Below are 19,720 nucleotides of genomic sequence, written 5' to 3' on the forward strand. Positions count from 1 at the left end.
CTGAATAGTCTGTAAACCATGCAACCGGTTTCAACCATATAATAATAATAATAATAATAATAATAATAATAATCGATGTCTTGTTTTTGCACTCCTGTATTTCTGTACCTCTGACTAAAAAACCACTGCAAAAGAGAGAGAAAGGGGTGAGCAAGACGGCACAGGGCTTTGATGGTTGCATCTACACTGCTGCTTTAATGCGTTCCATCCATGTTCAACATTTACACAAATGACCAGCCACTGCCAGAAGGGACAGAGAGTTTCATCTATGCTGATGATCGTGCCATTACTGCTCAAGCAGGGAGCTTTGAGATGGTTGAACAGAAGCTCTCTGAAGCTCTAGGTGCTCTTACTGCCTATTATAGGAAAAGCCAGCTGGTCCCTAACCCATCTAAAACACAGACATGTGCTTTTCATCTTCAGAACACACAAGCATCCTGAGCTCTGAGGATTACCTGGGAAGGGATCCCACTGGAGCATTGCAGCACACCCAAATACCTAGGACCATGCTCTGGCCTACAAGAAGAACTGCCTGAATATCAAGCAAAAAGTGGGTGCTAGAAATAATATCATACAAAAGCTGACTGGCACAAACGGGGCATCACAACCAGATACAGTGAAGACATCTGCCCTGGCGCTATGCTACTCTGCTGCTGAGTATGCATGCCCAGTGTGGAACACATCTCACCATACTAAAACGGCAGATGTGACTTAATGAAACATGCTGCATTATCACGTGGTGTCTGCAGCCTACACCACTGGAGAAATTACACTGTTTGGCTGGTATTGCACCACCTACCATCTGCCGGGAAGTAGCAACCAATAGTGAAAGAACATCTCCAGCTTATCCCCTGTTTGGGTATCAGCCAGCACGCCAACGACTTAAATCAAGAAATAGTTTTCTATGATCTACAGAGACACTCGCTGGAACACCCCAGCAAGTGAGAGTCCAAAAGTGGCAGGCTCAAACCCAGAACCTCAATAAATGGCTGATACCAAATGAGACTCCCCTCTGGGCGACTTGGGAGGTGCTGAAGAGACTGTGCTCTGGCATCACGAGATACCATGCAGCTGTGGACAAGTCTACATTGAGACCACCAAATGCAGCATTGCCCAAACAAGAATCCAGGAACATGAAAGGCACTGCAGACTACTCCAACCAGAGAAATCAGCCATAGCAGAGCACCTGATGAACCAGCCTGGACACAGAAATGCTGGACCACACCAACAACCACCGTGTCAGACTACACAGAGAAGCCATTAAAATCCACAAGCATGTGGACAATTTCAACAGAAAGGAAGAGACCATGAAAATGAACAAAACCTGGCTACCAGTATTAAAAAACTCTAAAATTACTACAGCAAAACAGCAGAGAGGAAACAACCAGGCACATCTTAACACCTCTCAACAGAACATTTTCCCAGGCTCAGCCAGGCCTTCAAATGCTAATGAAGGTGGTCAACTGAAACATTCACACCTAGCTTCAGCAGAGAGCTCTTTGCCCCACCCCAGTCATTCCACAGATATATCAACCCATTGTCCTATTTCCAACAGACCTCACTACCTCTGAGGATGCTTGCCATAGATGCAGGCGAAACGTCAGGAGAAATGCCTCTAGAACATGGCCCTATAGCCCGAAAAAACCCCACAAGAACCTAAAATCCCTTTGATTCCCACGGCCCAGTGCGATGGAACCATGAGGAATGTGTCTTCAATGAGGTCTGTAGAGTGTTGCCAAAGAGTGCTGCAGTCTCATCAAACTCCAGCTTCCACAGCCTTGAGCCTTGGAGGTTAAAGCGGTGCCAAACCGCGTTCGTTCTCCAATGCGGACGCACCCAAAGCCGGCTTCCCTTGTCGTGGCTCTTGAGGCGCAAGAGGAGGTTCTTCTTTGGGGTTTTGTTCCGCGTGTGAAAGGGAGGCGATGCCGCTAGAGGGCTCTGGCCATTGTCAAAAAAAGGAGACGCACACACACACACACACACTCACAGAGAGAAGGGACTGCTCTCGTTTTTCTTCCCCCCTCTTTTTTTTTTTCTCTACCGCTGACGATTTTTGGGGGCTGAACTTCCCAGGTCAGAACCAGCGAGAAGGGAAAAGCCCTGTTGTTGTTTCGCCTGCTTGCGTTGCAGCCGCCGACGCCAACGCCGCCTTGGCTCTCCTTTGGCTTTCCCCCCATACCCACCCGACCCTCTTCTCTTTTTTTCCACCCTTCTCCCTTTCTCCAAAGGGCGAGACTTTCCAACTCTTGCTCCAGCCCGGAAGCCACGGGAAAGACTTTGATTTCCAGGTAAAACTCCCGACCATTTGGGGCTTGGGCGCCCACCAAAGTCCAGCCAGGCAGCCAAGCAACTTCCTGGTTTTTTTTATAAAGCGGGTGGAGGAGGAGGAGGAAGAGGGATACAAATAGAAATACAAATGTATACAAAGGGAGGAGACGTCTGGCTCCGAGTCCCTGCGCGCCTTCGCCTCTGCGCCTTGCTCTTCTTGGCTCTTCTTCCCCCTCCTGGGATTGCATCCCAAACACCCGGATTGTTCCCAGAAAGATATTAATCACAGAGGTTGGAAAATAAAAATAAGAAAGGGTGGGGGGAATGGATAGCAAAGGGAGGCCTTTACAAACGTGGGGCTGACGTAGGGCCTGACGTGGAATGGGGAGGGTTGGGAGGGACTACTAGGAAACATGGACATTTCTTTCCCAAGTAAGTGCCTCAAAAGCAGTGGTTCTCAACCTGTGGGTCCCCAGGTGTTTTGGCCTACAACTCCCAGTTTCTGGGAGTTGAAGGCCAAAACATCTGAAGACCCACAGGTTGAGAACCATGCTCTAAGGGAAAAGAAATACCTTGTTGCCATGGGCAAGAGGATCAGAAGGTGAAGCCTTGCCCCATTGGCCGAAGAGGGTTGTTTTTGATGCTCCTCCAGGTACAAAAGAAGACTCACCTGTTGAATTTTTGGTCCCTTACTAGGGGTCCATCTACACCAGGTATGGGCAGACTTTGGCCCTCCTTTGAGATGTTATGGACTTCAACTCCCACCATTCCTAACAGCCTCAGGCTGTTTGTTGCCTAGTTGGTGTTTGTTGCCTAGATGGTGCAGCATAGTGCTGATGCGCATTAAAGGTTTTCCTTTGCACACTACAGTGAGTGTTTGTTGCCTAGATGGTGCAACAAAGCACTGATGTGCATTTACAGCTTTCCTTTGCACACTATAGTGAGTGTTTGTTGCCTTGATGGTTCAACAAAGCACTGATGTGCATTAAAGGCTTTCCTTTGCACACTGCAGTGAGTGTTTGTTGCCTTGGTGGTTCAACAAAGCACTGATGCGCATTAAAGGCATTTGTTTGTACATTACAGTGAGTGTTTGTTGCCTAGATGGTGCAGCATAGTGCTGATGCGCATTAAAGGCTTTCCTTTGCACACTACAGTGAGTGTTTGTTGCCTTGATGGTTCAACAAAGCACTGATGTGCATTAAAGGCTTTCCTTTGCACACTATAGTGAGTGTTTGTTGCCTTGATGGTTCAACAAAGCACTGATGTGCATTAAAGGCTTTCCTTTGCACACTGCAGTGAGTGTTTGTTGCCTTGGTGGTTCAACAAAGCACTGATGCGCATTAAAGGCATTTGTACATTACAGTGAGTGTTTGTTGCCTAGATGGTGCAGCATAGTGCTGATGCGCATTAAAGGCTTTCCTTTGCACACTACAGTGAGTGTTTGTTGCCTTGATGGTTCAACAAAGCACTGATGTGCATTAAAGGCTTTCCTTTGCACACTACAGTGAGTGTTTGTTGCCTTGATGGTGCAACAAAGCACTGATGTGCATTAAAGGCTTTCTTTTGCACACTGCAGTGAGTGTTTGTTGCCTTGGTGGTTCAACAAAGCACTGATGCGCATTAAAGGCATTTGTTTGTACATTACAGTGAGTGTTTGTTGCCTAGATGGTGCAGCATAGTGCTGATGTGCATTAAAGGCTTTCCTTTGCACACTACAGTGAGTGTTTGTTGCCTTGATGGTGCAACAAAGCACTGGTGTGCATTAAAGACTTTCCTTTGCACACTACAGTGAGTGTTTGTTGTCTAGATGGTGGGAGTTTGTTGACTGGATGGTGGGAGTTGGTGTCCAAAACACCAGGAGGGCTCAAGTTTGCCCATGCCTGCACTAAATGGTCAGTGTAAATTTGGCCTATACTTCAAAACCCGTAGCTTGTTTGGGGGCTGGATGGTGGGAAAGACTACATCAGCTTTAGAGTATTAAAATGTTTTTCTGTGGGCGAGCAGATGGCGACTACTGGACGGCATATGTTCTGTATCAGAAACTAGAGCTGATGTGGCCCATCCCATGCAATTTTCTGAATCAGCACCCCAAATAACCAAACTGAATCTAAAGTTGACCAAAAATTGATTCATAAGCCTTTTGGTAGTAATGTTGGAGAGTGATCCCTGGTCAAAGTGGTCCCTGGTCAAAAAAAAGGCTGGGAACCACTGCTGTAGAGTGTGTTTGTGACATGTCACCTCTAAATCAGTGGGTCTCAACCTGTGGGTCTCCAGGTGTTTTGGCCTACAACTCCCAGAAATCCCAGCCAGTTTACAAGCTGTTAGGATTTCTGGGAGTTGAATGCTAAAACGTCTGGGGACACACAGGTTGAGAACCACTGCTCTAAATACTATACACTGAAGCTGCCTTCAAATTGCAATCAATGGTCAGTGTAGATGTGCCCTTAGTTGTTTAAAAGCACCTCGGGAACCTTGCCTGGGGAGGCATGAGAAGGAACAAGGCTGCAAGTTGGAACATATATCCCATCCTTCCTCACCACAGATGATGCTAGCCAGGGATGTTGGGAGCTAGAGTCCCGACAATAGAAAGATTTTTCATCCCAATGAGAAGAATAGAAGCAGAGAAACCAGGATGGTTTCAGAGGGGTGTTCATCTGTGAGATCAGGAGAGAGAAGATGCTGAAGTCAAGGGGCCACATCCGCATTACAGGCCCAAGGTGACAGGGTTGGTTTTGGATGCTGAGCAGGGGACCCTTATTCTTTCAGAGGCCACAGCCTTCTGCAGAAGTGACTGATGTATTTTGCTGAGATACAGTGGGCCCTTCTGGACCCATGCCAGAGACCTGTCTACAGGGACATTGTGCAGGACAATTATGGGACTCTCCTCTCGCTAGGTAAGGACCTTTTTATTTATTTATTTTTTCTTTCTTTCTTTAAAAAAAGGAGTGCAGATTTGAGATTGCAAATTCCAGGTTCCTTTTAAAAAGGAGCTCAGACTCGAGATTCCAAATCCCAGTTGGTTGAGGATCATTGCATTGATTTCTGCTGGTTTAAGAATATGCCCACTTTGGAATTACACAGAACTCTTGATCACAGGATTTCTGCGTCAACCCAGAAGAAAGCATGTTGCTACACCAGCAAAATGTGCTCTGGTAAAAACTTATCGGGACCATATGGTCCTTTGTAAGGTACTTAGAAAAGGTTCTGAAGATTAGGAAAACTCCATTCTGTTGTGGATGGAGAGATGATGGGGGTGGGGGTGGAGTTATGCACATATTTCCCATTAGTATTTGGTGGCAATCAATAAAATGAATAACTCGGGTGGAATTCCTTTAAAATTCTGCCAGTGAGACAAATGTGAGGAATTAGATCAGCATTTTTCAACCTGGGAGTCGGGATCCCTGGGGGTGTCATAAGGAGGTGTCAGAGGGGTCACCAAAGACCATCAGAAAACACAGTATTTTATGTTGGTCATAGGGGCTCTGTGTGGGAAGACTGGCCCAATTCTATCATTGGTGGGGTTCAGTATGCTCTTTGATTGTATGTGAACTATAAATCCCAGCAACTACAACTCCCAGATGTCAAGGTCTATTTGCCCCAAACTCCACCAGGGTTCACATTTCGCCATATTGAGTATTTGTGCACAATTTGGTCCAGATCCATTATTGTTTGAATCCACAGTGCTCTCTGGATGTAGGTGAACTACAATTCCAAAGCTTAAGGTCAATGGCTACCAAATCCTTCCAGTATTTTATGTTGATCTTGGGAGTTCTGTGTGCCAAGTTTGGTTCAATTCCATTGTTAGTGGAGTTCAGAATGCTCTTTGATTGTAGGTGAACTATAAATCCCAGCAACTACAACTCCCAACTGACAAAATCAATCCCTCCCCCAACCCCACCAGTATTCAAATTTAGGCGTATCGGGTATTTATGCCAAATTTGGTCCAGTGAATGAAAATATCAGATAGTTATATTACAATTCATAACAGTAGCAAAATTACAGTTATGAAGTAGCAACAAAAATAATTTTATGGTTGGGGGTCACCACAACATGAGGAACTGTATTAAGGAGTCACAGCATTAGGAAGGTTGAGAAACACTGAATTAGATTCACTAGAATTTGCAGCAGCTGCCCCTATCTCCTTTGCATACCCTCGTGGTCTTTTGTACCACACCTCAAGGTTGGTCTTCTCAAGGTGACAACCTCCTTCAACCCATCAATGCTCTTTGAGTTGCAACATGGGTTTAATTTTTACAATGTTTTTAATTATGTTGTTTGACTCATTGTATCCGGACTAGCTAACACCCCATAAAAAAACACAATGATCCCTAACTTTCAAGGTAAAGTATCCATTGAGACCTAAGGCATGCCTATGGAAATAATGCCACTTTCCTCCCATGCTGGCTTCACTCTCTTTCCTTTGGTAGATGGAGGAACTATGAACCCTAATCCACAGCCCGGAGGTACCGAAGCCATGCAGACCCAGAAGCAGGTCCTGGGACGGTCCGATGGGTCTGCTTTCCCAAGCAATAGTCAAGCTGGGCAGCAAGGGGAGGATCAAGGGAAAGGATGGGCCAAGCCACCTCTTCTTCCTCCAGCGCCGAAGGAAAACCCTCCTCTCCCGCCCCGGGTATACATGGGGCCCAGTTCCAGCTTGTGCGTACAATGTGGGGAGAGTCTTGCCCAGGCTCAGAATAGCCTTGTCCAGGCTCAGCATAGCCTTGCCCAGGCTCAACAGAGTCTTGCCCAGGCCCAGAAAACACCCCGCTTGACTGATAAGCTTTACCCATGTGCCGACTGTGGGAAGAGCTTTGGCGTGAGCTCCCACCTTACAATTCACCGGAGAATCCACACCGGAGAGAAACCGTACGAGTGCAGCGAGTGCGGAAAGCGATTCAGCCAGAGCTCGACCCTGGTCCTCCACCGCCGCATCCACACGGGGGAGAAGCCCTATAAGTGTGCCGATTGTGGGAAATGCTTCTCCGTGAGTTCCCACCTCACCAAGCACCAGAGAGTCCACACGGGCGAGAAGCCCTATGAGTGCCAAGCATGCGGGAAAAGGTTCAGCCAGAGCTCCACTCTTATCCTCCACCAAAGAATCCACACTGGAGAGAGGCCTTATAAATGTGACGAATGTGGGAAAACCTTCAGTGTCAGCTCCCACCTGACCATCCACCAGAGGATCCACACCGGGGAGAAACCGTACCGCTGCATGGAATGTGGGAAGTGTTTCCGACAGAGGTCCGGCCTCAGCACACATCAGAAAACCCACATGATCCTTGTGAGGCCTTACAAGTGCCCTCCTTAAGACCAGGACCTGAGCCAGCTTGCCAAGTCACATCAAACCTTTGTCTAATGATCTGAAACAACAACAGGACAGAGACTGAACACATTCAAAAGTCTCTGCTTTTGGAAATACAAAAATTTATCCTGATTTTTTTTTTCTGTAATGTCAAAGAAGAATGGAAAAAGACATATGGAGGCCTTAATTTGCCTTAATTTGCATGCTTTATTGTAGATCCACCTCTGGAGAAATGAGGACTTTTGTTCAACATGTTTGTGGTTATAGTTTAGAAGATGGGTGTAAGGATCCTTGACACAACAACAGTTGATAGGCGTGTGGGAGATGAGCTGGGATACTACGACAATGGCTATTTTAAGTTACTTGTTGAGCCTGCCTTGACGGTAACATTAAATGGAGCTGGAAGTCTATCCATGTTAGGAGGATTTGAGTTTTTGGATCAGAATTGGTTGGCCTTTTGCCCACAGCTTTTGGCGATTGCTGAATATTGGCAGAATCTCACAGGCTGTCAATCCTACTCCATTTCATAAAAGTCTGACAGAACCGTATATGAGACTTTGGGTACTGCTCATTGGGTGGATCCATCCTTCTCTGCAGTATACAGAGTTAAGACCTTTCAGAGGTAACCCATGAGATCCAGATGTGGTCACACAAAGGAAACACCTCTATGTCAAAAGGGATGGCCATTTCCCAAGCAAGTTCATTTCAGTGTTGCATTCCCAGGAACACTGCCATTGTTTCTCCAGCTAGCTTTCTGGAGAGCTGCCTTGAAGGGTGTGTTTGTCCATCATAAATGTGTGTCACAAACACTGACTGGCTAGTGTCTGTGACGTCATGGATGCTCTTTTACTTGCCACCCTTTTTTTGGGGTGTTCCACAAGTGAGGAAACATTTCTGTAAATATTTCAAAAGGAGACAGTGAAGAGATTAAAAGGGTGCAATCCCAACCAGGCTACGCTTCTTTGCCGCAATGCTCTGCCATTTTATCAACCCGTTCTTTTGCTCCGTGGCTCCATCTGTCATTGCTGTTTTTAAAATGATTTTTACTGTACTTGTCAGTTATTTTCTGTATTGTATGATTCATCAATAAGGGGTTAGGGGATTGTTTTCATTGGGATAGCAGCACAAATAATAATATATCAAACTTCTTGTTCAGTTACAGTCAGCCTTCCACATTCAAAGGGGTTCATGGCACAGGACACTGGTGAAAGTTTTTTTTCCCCATGTCAGGAGTGACTTGAGAAACTGCAAGTCACTTCTGGCTTGAGAGAATTGGCCATCTGCAAGGATGTTGCCCAGGGGACGCCCGGATGTTGTGATGTTTTACCATCCTTGTGGGACGCTTCTCTCATGTCCCTGCATGGGGAGCCGGAGCTGACAGAGGGAGCTCATCCACACTTTCCTCAGATTTGAACTTACGACCTGTTAGTCTTCAGTCCTGCCCACACAAGGATTTAACCCAGTGGTTCTCAACCTGGGATCCCCAGGTGGTTTTGGCCTTCAACTCCCAAAAATCCTAACAGCTGGTGAACTGGCTGGGATTTCTGGGAGCTGTAGGCCAACAACATCTGGGGAACCCAGGTTGAGAACCACTGATTTAACCCATTGTACCACCTGGGGCTCCTGATAAAATGAAAACCTGGGAATAAAGAAATGTCAGTTTTTTGTTTTTTTTACTTAAGACAGTGGTTTTCAACCTGTGGGTCCCCAAATGTTTTGGCCTTCAACTCCCAGAAATCCCAAAAGCCTTAAACTGGCTGGGGTTTCTGGGAGTTGTAGATCAAAACACCTGGGGACCCACAGGTTGAGAACCACCAACTTAAGAGAACACCTTGTTAGGAATTTCTTTGCCCTTTAGAACAACTCTGTGGTCAGTATCTGCTGGAAGCTGACGATAGAACCACACTGGAGAAACTAGAAATTCCTAGAGATTACATTTTAATTAAATGCACAAAGTCGGAGAAGGGTCTGGAAAGCATGCCACAGCATATCCGTGTTACTGTTGTTGGATAAGAACCAGACCTTAGGCAAAGTTGCTTTTTTATACTGCAGTTTCCAGAATCCGCCAAACCAAAATGTCTTAGGGTCATGTTTGCTAAAGGATTGTGGCCACTGTAGCAACAAATAGTAATTTCTCTGAGCTCGCACAACTATAACACTAAAGAGGCAGTCTTTTTTCCTTTCATTTCCAGTTGTCCGGATGCCTGTTAGATAGCTGAACAATCAAGTTATGAGACGATTGTAGTTTTAAGAGGTTCTTCCTTTCCATTTGTATTTTTTCTTCTCAACCGTCATTTACATTTTTTCATCCACAAATCCTGCAGTAATGCCTAGCTTCATAATTGCCATGGCTTCATTCAATGTGTATTAAAATTCAAAGAATTGCATGGAAGTGTGTTTGTGTGGTCATTTTTATGTCACAAGTGAAGCTGGACACGTTAGTATTTTTGGGACGACATTTCAGGATAATGGAGAAGTAAGTGGAAAGGTAACCTTCGTGGAGGCTGTCACTGTTCGAGCCATGATGAGAGGTGGCTAACAACGACAACAATGGTGATGATGATGATGAATATTATTACGATTGAAGGGATGAGGGACATAGCACCCTCCACAATAGTCATAATCCCTTGCTGCCAATGGCTATGCTGCCTAAACTGGTGGGAATTGCAGTTTCAGCCATAACTGGAGAACCATATATCCTGTAAATAATTTCTCTCAAAATGTTGAACTGTGGTTCCCAGTACCCTTAGCCACCAGGAGATGGAGGGCTGCATAATTCCCATAAACTAATTCCTGTATAGGAGAAGATTCAGAACGTGTTACTATTTCAACAATGTAAAGCTTTCCATACTCACTGCAAAGTGTCATTTGATGTCAAGTCAACTTTCATTTACAGCAACCCTATCTCCAAGAGCCTCAGAGTGTCTGCATTGCTTAAGTCTTGCGAACTCAAGATCATGTTTTCCTTGGTTGAGTTAATCCATTTGTAGTATAGTCTCACATTTTCTATTTGCCTTATTTTCCTCTCACTCTAATCATATTTTCCAGTGAGCCATGTTGGCTCATGATATGTTCAAAGTATGATAGCTGGTGGCACAGTGGGTTAAACTGTTGAGCTGCAGAACTTGCTGACAGGAAGGACAGCAGTTTGAATCTGGGGAGCGAGGTGAGCTCCCGCTGTTAGCGCCAGCTTCTGCCAACCTAGCAGTTCAAAAACATGCAAATGTGAGTAAATCAATAGGCACCACTCTGGTGGGAAGGTAGCGATGGTACATGCAGTCATGCTGGCCACATGACCTTGGAGGTGTCTACGGACAACGCCAGTGATTCGGCTTAGAAATGGAGATGAGCACCACCACCCAGAGTCAGACACGACTAGACTTAATGTCAAGGGGAAACCTTTACATTTACTGTGTTAACCTTAGTCATCTTTGCATCCTGTGAGAGTTCAGGCTTTGTTTATGTGGCTGCCACAAACGATGTTGAATTTGTTATGAGATATTCATTGAAAAACTATAGCAAAATGTGATTGGAAAATGACATTTATAATCCAGGAAAAAATCGTGTTACATAATGTTATGAGAGATGGGAGCAAGAATTATTTGCAACAGGCAGCAATCCTTTTCCATCAGGCACTGACGTTATTGGAGTGTCAGGTTTAAAAAGAAAACTGGTTCTGAATGTCACTCCACCACCTTACACAAGGTTTAAATATTGAAGCGCCTTCCCCAAAAGTACCAACTTCTGTTCATTTAAAGTACACGGACCACTCGGATTGCATCATGTGTAGATTGTTGACTTCCATAGTTTTGGGTAACTCATATTTGCAACTGCGGCCTGTTCATTGGGAATAAAAAAATATTCCCAAAGTTTTTTACTACTATATCACACTAGAAAAAAAAAATCCACTTAACATCTGTTTGCTGCCTCTTGCAGAATTCTGGGATTTGTAGTTTAAGGAGGAGGCTTTAACAGCCTCACTAAACTACAAACCCCAGAATTCTACAGGAAGCAGAAACCAGATTTTAAGTGGATTTCTTCTCTAGTGTGATGAAGAAATTACAGGGTTGTCAAAGGCTTTCATGGCTGGAATCACTGGGTTGTTGTAGGGTTTTTTTGGGCTATATGGCTATGTTCTAGAGGCATTTTCTCCTGACGTTTCACCTGCATCTATGGCAAGCATCCTCCGAAGTAGTGAGGTTCTTCACCTCATTACCTCTGAGGATGCTTGCCATAGATGCAGGCGAAACGTTAGGAGAAAATGCCTCTAGAACATGGCCATATAGCCCGAAAAAAACCTACAACAACCCAATTACAGGGTTCTTGTTCCTCTGTCTTTAAGCACAGAATTTCTTTTTGAAAGTTCAGCCATTTCTGTTGCTTCCTCTTGGCCCTAGAAGGAGATTATTTACCCATTTGTTCTTGAATAGTTTCTTTTTGCTGGCTACATGTTTCCACAATCACACATTTCCTCTGTTTTTGTTGTTTTTAATGGGGTCATTTATACTCAATGTTAGCTAATGACCAAACACCATCCCTCAGTTGTAGTGTGCCTTCAGGTCATTTCTGACCTATAGTGACCCTCTAACAGGGATTTCCTGGCAAGAGGTAATTTTTTTTTTTGTCGTGTCAGAAGCAACCTGAGAAACTGCAAGTCGCTTCTGGTGTGAGAGAATTGGCCGTCTAAGCAAGGACATTGCCCAGGGGATGCCCGGATAATTTGATGTTTTATCATCCTTGTGGGACGCTTCTCTCATGTCCCCGCATAAGGAGCTGGAGCTGATAGAGGGAGTTCATCCACCTCTCCCTGGATTCGAACCTGCGACCTGTTGGTCTTCAGTCCTGCTGGCACAAGTGTTTAACCCACTGCACCACCAGGAGCTCTGGCAAGAGGTAATTAGAAGAAGTTTCCCATTGCCTAGTTTCCAACAGACCTCACTACCTCCGAGGATGCCTGCCATAGATGCGGGTGAAATGTCAGGAGAGAATGCTTCTGGAACATGGCCATATGGCCTGGAAAACTCACAGCAACCCAGTTTTTCCAGCCATGAAAGCCTTTGACAATACATTCAAGAGAAAGAGCTTCTGATACAAAATGTAGGCCTATTACTCCAATAGTAGTAGTATTATTTTACTCCTGTATGATTTTAAAACTCTTGCCTGATGAAGAAGTCCGTGGAGCATCACAATCATGCACAATGTGTTTTGTGCTTTTGGGTTGTCTAAGAAAGCTATCGCTCTTTTCCTGGATTATGGATTTTTTTTAAGCCTGCAAAATAGCTATTTCCAGAATTGGCCTTTTATGGGAAATTTCCTTTTATCCCCAGCAGGGGAAGCTCGAATTCACATGTCACAATCACACGGAAACCATAGAGACAGACGTGACAACAGCCGAATGGAAGTTGTCAGCTCAGTGACCCCAGGAAATGAAAGGCACCTGAAAGCGAATCTTGGGATATATGACTGCCTTTTGTTCGTGTGCTAAATGTTACTGTCATTGCCAAATTCTCCATGAAGACTGAAGAAAATGGAGATAGTTGGATTTTATTTTGAGGAATTAAAGCTCTTTCCCTTTTAGATTTTTGAATAAAAAATGCAATAAAAGCATGTATTGTATGAACTGCATCCACTTTGTGATTACAGTTAAGGTTTAGAGTGCATCTGTATTGTACGAGGCTTGAATGAAAAGTAATGCCTCCACCTTCGTTACTTGGGTTTGGATGGGAATATTTTAATAAATCAAATGCAGAAATAATCCTTAGAATGTGCTCTTTAACTACCACTATTCACTTTTCCACATAATCACCAGACAATTGGATACATTTCTGTCAACAATGAACAAGTTTTCTGAAGCCATCACGGAAGAAGTCAACACTCTGTTTTCACAACCCATTGTGCACAGATCTTTCGATAGCCAAGCAAGGCAATAATGTGACCCACACGTTCTTGTGAAATGCCGATTACGCTTGAAATTTCTCTTTGAGTGATACGACAATCATCCTGAATCAATCTGTCAACCTTCTGCTTGTGAAACTCAGTGGTTGCTGTCACAGGACATCCAACTCTTTGTCGCACAAGTCAGATGTTGCCACCTCAACATCTTTAAACTTACTCGTCCAACAATGCACAGTACTCACATCAACACAATCACCATAAACAGCTTGCATTCTCTGATGAATCTTCTTTGGGGTGACACCTTCTCTTGTCAAGAATTCAATGACTGCACGTTGCTTAAGTTGCATTGACCGACCGTCTGCGCAGGGTTCCATACTTCGCACTTTAACAACACAACCATTCAATGCTAAGGCTTCCTGCCAAAATGGAACTGTAGAGGAGAGTCTACTGAACAAACCAGTACCTGCCGCATACCAGTACTGCCATCTGTTGAGGAGTTCCGAAGGTGGAGGTAATATTTTTCATTCAACCCTCGTAGAATTAATGCCATTTCACAACACTTTATCTGGTATGGAATCTTGGGAATTGTAAATTTACAAGGTCTTTAGAATTCTGCCCTAAGGAGTACTGGTGCCTTAACAAACTACCACAATTCCATAATATTGCACTATGACAGTTGGTGGTGTAAAAATGCATTAATTCTAGAGTGTAGATCAGGCATGGCCAAACTTGGGTCCTCCAGGTGTTTTGGACTCCAACTCCCACAATTCCTAACACCCTTGGGCCCTTTCCTTTTCCCCCTCAGCCACTTAAGCGGCTGAGGGGGAAAAGGAAGGGGCCCGAGGCTGTTAGGAATTGTGGGAGTTGGAGTCCAAAACACCTGGAGGGCCCAAGTTTGGCCATGCCTGGAGTAGATGTACCCTTCTATGATTTTTTATGGTAGCCTGATGTAGCTTTATTATTGCAAGAACTCAAAACTGAGTTCCTTCTGCAATCCTCTGAGGCTGAGAGAATGTGACTTGCCCAAGGTCACTCAGTGAATTCCCATGCCGAGCAAGATGTTTGGAATTACAGCTTCCATAATTCCTTCTCACCAGACATGTTTTCTGAGAGCTAAAGCCCCAAACCATCTGGAAGGTCAAAGATTCCCAACCTTTTCACATGGACACAGAATTTGTGGATACAGAGGATTGACTGTAATTGCTTGGATGCATACTAGAGACTCCCTAGTAATTTAATTAAAGTTTTTTGAGCCTAGTATCTCACAGTAGCCAAGAGATCAAATTGAAAATCTGTATCAAGACAGATAAATCTATTTGGTGGCCACAGGCAAGTCACTATCAGCCTCGGTTTTGCTGTCTACAGCATTTGTAATCCATCTAAAACACAGACGTATTCTTTTCACCTTAAGAACAGACAAGCATCTTGAGGATTACCTGGGAAGGAATCCCACTGAAGCATTGCAGCACACCCAAATACCTGGGAATTACTCTGGGCCAAGCTCTGACTTACAAGAAGCACTGCTTGACTATCAAACAAAAAGTGGGTGCTAGAAACTGTTAGGGACTAACTGCTCCTCATTGAGGACTTGAGACTTGGGCAGTGTGGGATTGAATTCCAACAGAAATAATATTATATGAAAGCTGACGGGCACAACCTGGGGATCACAACCAGACACAGTGAAGACATCTGCTCTTGCGCTTTGCTACTCTACTACTGAGTATACATGCCCAGTGAGGAATACATCTCACCACGTTAAAATGGTGGATGTGGATCTTAATGAGACACGCCACATTATCACAGGATGTCTATGCCCAACACTGCTGGAGAAATTATACTGTTTAGCTGGTATTGAACCACCTGACATCTGCCGGGAAGTAGCAGCCAATAATGAAAGGACCAAGGAGGTACATCTCTGGCCCATCCTGTGTTCGGATATCAGCCAGCATGCCAATGCCTTAAATCAAGAAATAATTTTCTAAGATATACAGAGACACTTGCAGGAACACCTCAGCAAGTGAGAGTCCAAAAGTGGCAGGCTAAAACCCAGCATCTCAATCAATGGCTGATATCAAATGAGAGACTTCCTCCTGGGCACACAGAAGACTGGGCAACTTGGAAAGCTCTGAACAGACTGCACTCTGACACCACGAGACGCAGAGCCAACCTTAAAAAATGGGACCACAAAGGAATCCATGACATGTGAGTGCGGAGAAGAGCAAAGCATAGACCACCTACTACAATGCAGTCTGAGCCCTGCCACGTGCACAATGGAGGACCTTCTCACAGCAACACTAAAGGCACTTCATGTAGCCAGCTTCCGGTCAAAAGGAAATTTAGCATAATGCCAAGTATTTAACTTTGTTTGTGTTTTTAAATACGTTATGACTGTACCCAATTTGCTTCTGACACAATAAATAAATAGCAGGGGTATAATAATAGACAATTGAAAGAAATGTTGCTGTAGTTACACATAACGTATCTGAATGTCTTTCATAGTTGAAAGCACTATTTAAAATGACCACACCACATCATAAGATGATCTAATACAATCTGATACCATCCTATCTTCTGTGGCTTTCTACACATTGATATTTTCATATAAGGTTGCTTCTTGGATGGTCTTGGATCTGTCAGCTGCAAATCATGGTTGGAGCGAACCAGACTCCATTCATGGCACTGGCAACATCCTTGCATTGCTTTCCTTTTTGTTATCTCATTATATATATATTAAAATCCTCCCTGGAGGGGGAACAGGTCTGTTGGGGGAAGTGACAATAATGACCTTTAATTGAAGCAACTTTCAAAGGGATTGGTTAGAAAGACAGGTCTCTTGCCATTGCTCCGCCTGGGGCATAAATAAGCTTCAGGGAAGGGTTGGCAATGCCTCCGATCCTCCTACCCGGAGAGACAATGGGTTAATTAGCTCTCACTGGATGCTATTAAAAGTTTTCACATTTTGAGAACAGTCCAACTCTGCCAATAGCCTCTCCGGAGATGGAGGAGGCAGCTGGCATGTTCACCTTTGGTTTGCTGCCAAGAGAGAGGTCTCCTCCCCTTCCTTCTGCTCCTCACACTCTGTTCTGCTTTTTCGCAGCAAAGGCATTGTGCATTGTCTAAGGCTGGAGCAGATGGTGGGAGAGCACTGGTGGCAGCCAGTTCCCAGCGGAGGCATGGCCCATGTGCACAACCACTTTATTTCCTCGATGCCAAAAGCAAACAGCCAATCTGTGCTCTTGGGACACCCAGTTAGTGAGCAATGACCAGACACTTCCATAGTGACAGGTGACTATTTTTCAGCAACTGCGTTGCAAGAGTGATTACAGGACAAAGAAACTGGCGGCAAACAGGAGATACAGATGGTTCATCTACACAATGATGACTGCCGAACATGGATGCTGTTTCCATATGAATAAAAAAAATCCATATATGTGAACTCACACACACATATACAAGTGGACCCTTGGTATCCATTGGGATTTTTTTCCCCCACGAGTCATCTATACATTCCAAAATCTGCCAATGCTGAAGTCACATTATATGTCGTGGTGTCCTGTATATAAAATGGAGATACAGATGGTTCATCCATACAATGATGACTGGCGAACATGGATGCTGTTTCCATATGAATAAAAAAAAATCCATATATGTGAACTCACACACACATATACAAGTGGACCCTTGGTATCCATTGGGTTTTTTTTCTCTCCACGAGTCATCTATACATTCCAAAATCTGCCAATGCTTAAGTCACATTATATGCAGTGGTGTCCCATATATAAAATGGGATTTAAAAATATGTTTATAGCTATGGATTGCTTAATCTGTGCAGGATCAATTGATACAGAGACAGACTGATGTACCCCTATGTCTCAAGATATATTTGGGGACCCTTCCACACCACATGTAAAGTACTATGATTCACTTTAACTGCCACGATCTGGAGTTTGGTGAGGCAGTTCTTAATGCGTGGCCTAAAGTAGTCACGCAGTGGGCTAAACTTGCTGAACTTGCTGACCGAAAGGTTGGCATTTCGAATCCAGGGAGCAGGGTAAGCTCCCACTGTTAGCTCCAGCTTCTGTCAACCTAGCTGTTCGAAAACATGCAAATGTGAGTAGATCAGTAGGTACTGCTTCTGCAGAAGGTAACAGTGCTCCATGAAGTCATGCTGGCCACCTGACCTTGGAGGTGTCTACAGACAACGCTGCTCTTCGGCTTAGAAATGAAGATGAGTACTAACCCCCAGAGCCGGGCACAACTAGACTTAATGTCATGGAAAACGTTTGCCTTTATGCATGTTCTTGAATGGTTTGCATTCATGAGTCCTGTGTATCCCCTAATTTAAGGCAACTGAAGTAATTACATAGTTGATAGAGAATTCTGCCAATTTTCCCAACCTATGGAATTCTAGGTTTTGCGGTTTAGAGAGAAGCACTTACAATTCTTAGCCGGAGAGCTCCACTGGTTTACCAAACTACAAAATCTCAGGATTCTTTAGGATGTTTCTATAACAGTTAAAGTGGAATACATTTCAGGCCTCCATACCCACGGATTTGACCATCCATGTATTCAAAATAATTCAAAATATCCCGCTCCAAAAACAAACCTTGATTTTGGCTTTTAATATAAGGGACACTACTTTGCTATCCCATTGTACGAGGGTTGAATGAAAAGTAATGCCTCCACCTTCATTACTTGGGTTTGGATGGGAATATTTTAATAAATCAAATGCAGAAATAATCATTAGAATATGCTCTTTAACTACTACTATTCACTTTTCCACATAATCACCAGACAATTGGATACATTTCTGCCAACGATGAACAAGTTTTCTGAAGCTGTCACAGAAGACGTCGACACTCTATTTCCGCAACCAGCGTCTCACAATTCTCTCAATGTCTTCATCAGAAGCATAATGATGTCCCCGGAGATCTTCTTTCATTATCGGGAATAGATGGAAGTCAGACGGTGGTAAATCTGGACTGTATGGAGGATGTCGTAGGGTGGTGCGATCCAGTCTCTGAAGTTTCTTCAGCATCCTGGGTACCCATCGTGCACAGATCTTCCGATAGCCAAGCAAAGCAATAACGTGACCCGCACGTTCTTGTTAAATGCCGATTATGCTTGAAATTTCTCTCTGAGTGATACAACAATCATCCTGAATCAATCTGTCAACTTTTTGCTTGTGAAACTTGGTGGTTGCTGTCACAGGACATCCAACTTTTTGTTGGTCATGCAAGTTAGATGTTCCCACCTCAACATCTTTAAACTTACTCGCTCAACGATGCACAGTACTCACATCAACACAATCACCATAAATAGTTTGCATTCTCTGATGAATCTCGTTTGGGGTGACACCTTCTTCTGCCAAGAATTCAATAACTGCACATTGCTTAAGTCGCATTGACCGACCGTCTACGCAGGGTTCCATACTTCGCAGGGTTCCATACTGACCCGGGGCTTTGAACTTGCAACCTTTCAGTTGATAGATCTTATAATTGCTGGTGATTTACCAGCTGTGCTAAACCCATGGCGTTTCCCCAGCTCTACCTCAGATCTGGTCACCTATCGGGAATCTGTACCAAACCTTTCATTATTGAATGAAACCATGATTCACGGAAACAATGGCATATCATGTCACACTGATTGTGTATCCAACTCAGTGTTGTTTATACTGAAGTATTTGGAAAAATGCTCTAGCTGCTCATTGGAGGGATGGATATTAGAGGCAAAGATAAAGTACTTTGGCCATATAATGGGAAGACAGGAAAGCTTGGAGAAGATAATGATGCTGTAGAAAATGGAAGGAAAAAGGAAGAGGGACCGACCAAGGACAAGATGGATGGATGGTATCCTTGAAGTAACTGGCTTGACTTTGAAGAAGCTGGGGGTGGTGACGGCTGATGGGGAGCTCTGGCGTGGGCTGGTCCATGAGGTCACAAAGAGTCGGAAACGACTTTATAATAAACAAGCAAATTTGGAAAAATAACGTATGTTTTGTCCAACAGTTTCCAGAATGCCCCAGCCAACATGGATGGCGTCCTTTTTGGGTGAGATATTACGTAGACTGCCAGAGAATATCAGGTCCTGTAAGCTATATGTCAGATGACATAACTGTGAAAGACACCTCCACATATTCCTTTAAAAAACCCAATGAAATGTATGGAGTCACTATAAATACATAGGCAATTTGACGGTGCAGTCCGAAAAAGTAACTTTTTCAAGCTGTTGTGACTATCAGAGGTACTCCAGCAA

The 19,720-nt window shown here is 44.2% G+C and overlaps 1 protein-coding gene across 3 annotated transcripts; it reads left to right on the forward strand.

Annotated features, from left to right (window-relative positions):
• Positions 1-1,899: 1,899 nt before the first annotated feature.
• Positions 1,900-9,957, forward strand: LOC132778063 (zinc finger protein 664-like). Of its 3 annotated transcripts, none has more exons than XM_060780679.2 (3): positions 1,902-2,288; positions 5,035-5,162; positions 6,696-9,957. In XM_060780679.2, the coding sequence occupies exons 2-3, from the start codon at positions 5,063-5,065 to the stop codon at positions 7,574-7,576; spliced, it is 981 nt and encodes a 326-aa protein (XP_060636662.2). In that variant the 5' UTR covers positions 1,902-2,288; positions 5,035-5,062; the 3' UTR covers positions 7,577-9,957. The 3 variants fall into 3 exon arrangements, with proteins under 3 accessions (XP_060636664.2, XP_060636662.2, XP_060636663.2); XM_060780680.2 differs by lacking the exon at positions 1,902-2,288 and adding an exon at positions 2,665-2,700; XM_060780681.2 differs by lacking the exon at positions 5,035-5,162 and having other exon boundaries at positions 1,900-2,288.
• The last annotated feature ends 9,763 nt before the right edge of the window (positions 9,958-19,720 follow it).

The sequence above is a fragment of the Anolis sagrei genome, chromosome 6 (genome assembly GCF_037176765.1).
Source record: "Anolis sagrei isolate rAnoSag1 chromosome 6, rAnoSag1.mat, whole genome shotgun sequence".
Classification (NCBI taxonomy): Eukaryota; Metazoa; Chordata; class Lepidosauria; order Squamata; family Dactyloidae; genus Anolis; species Anolis sagrei.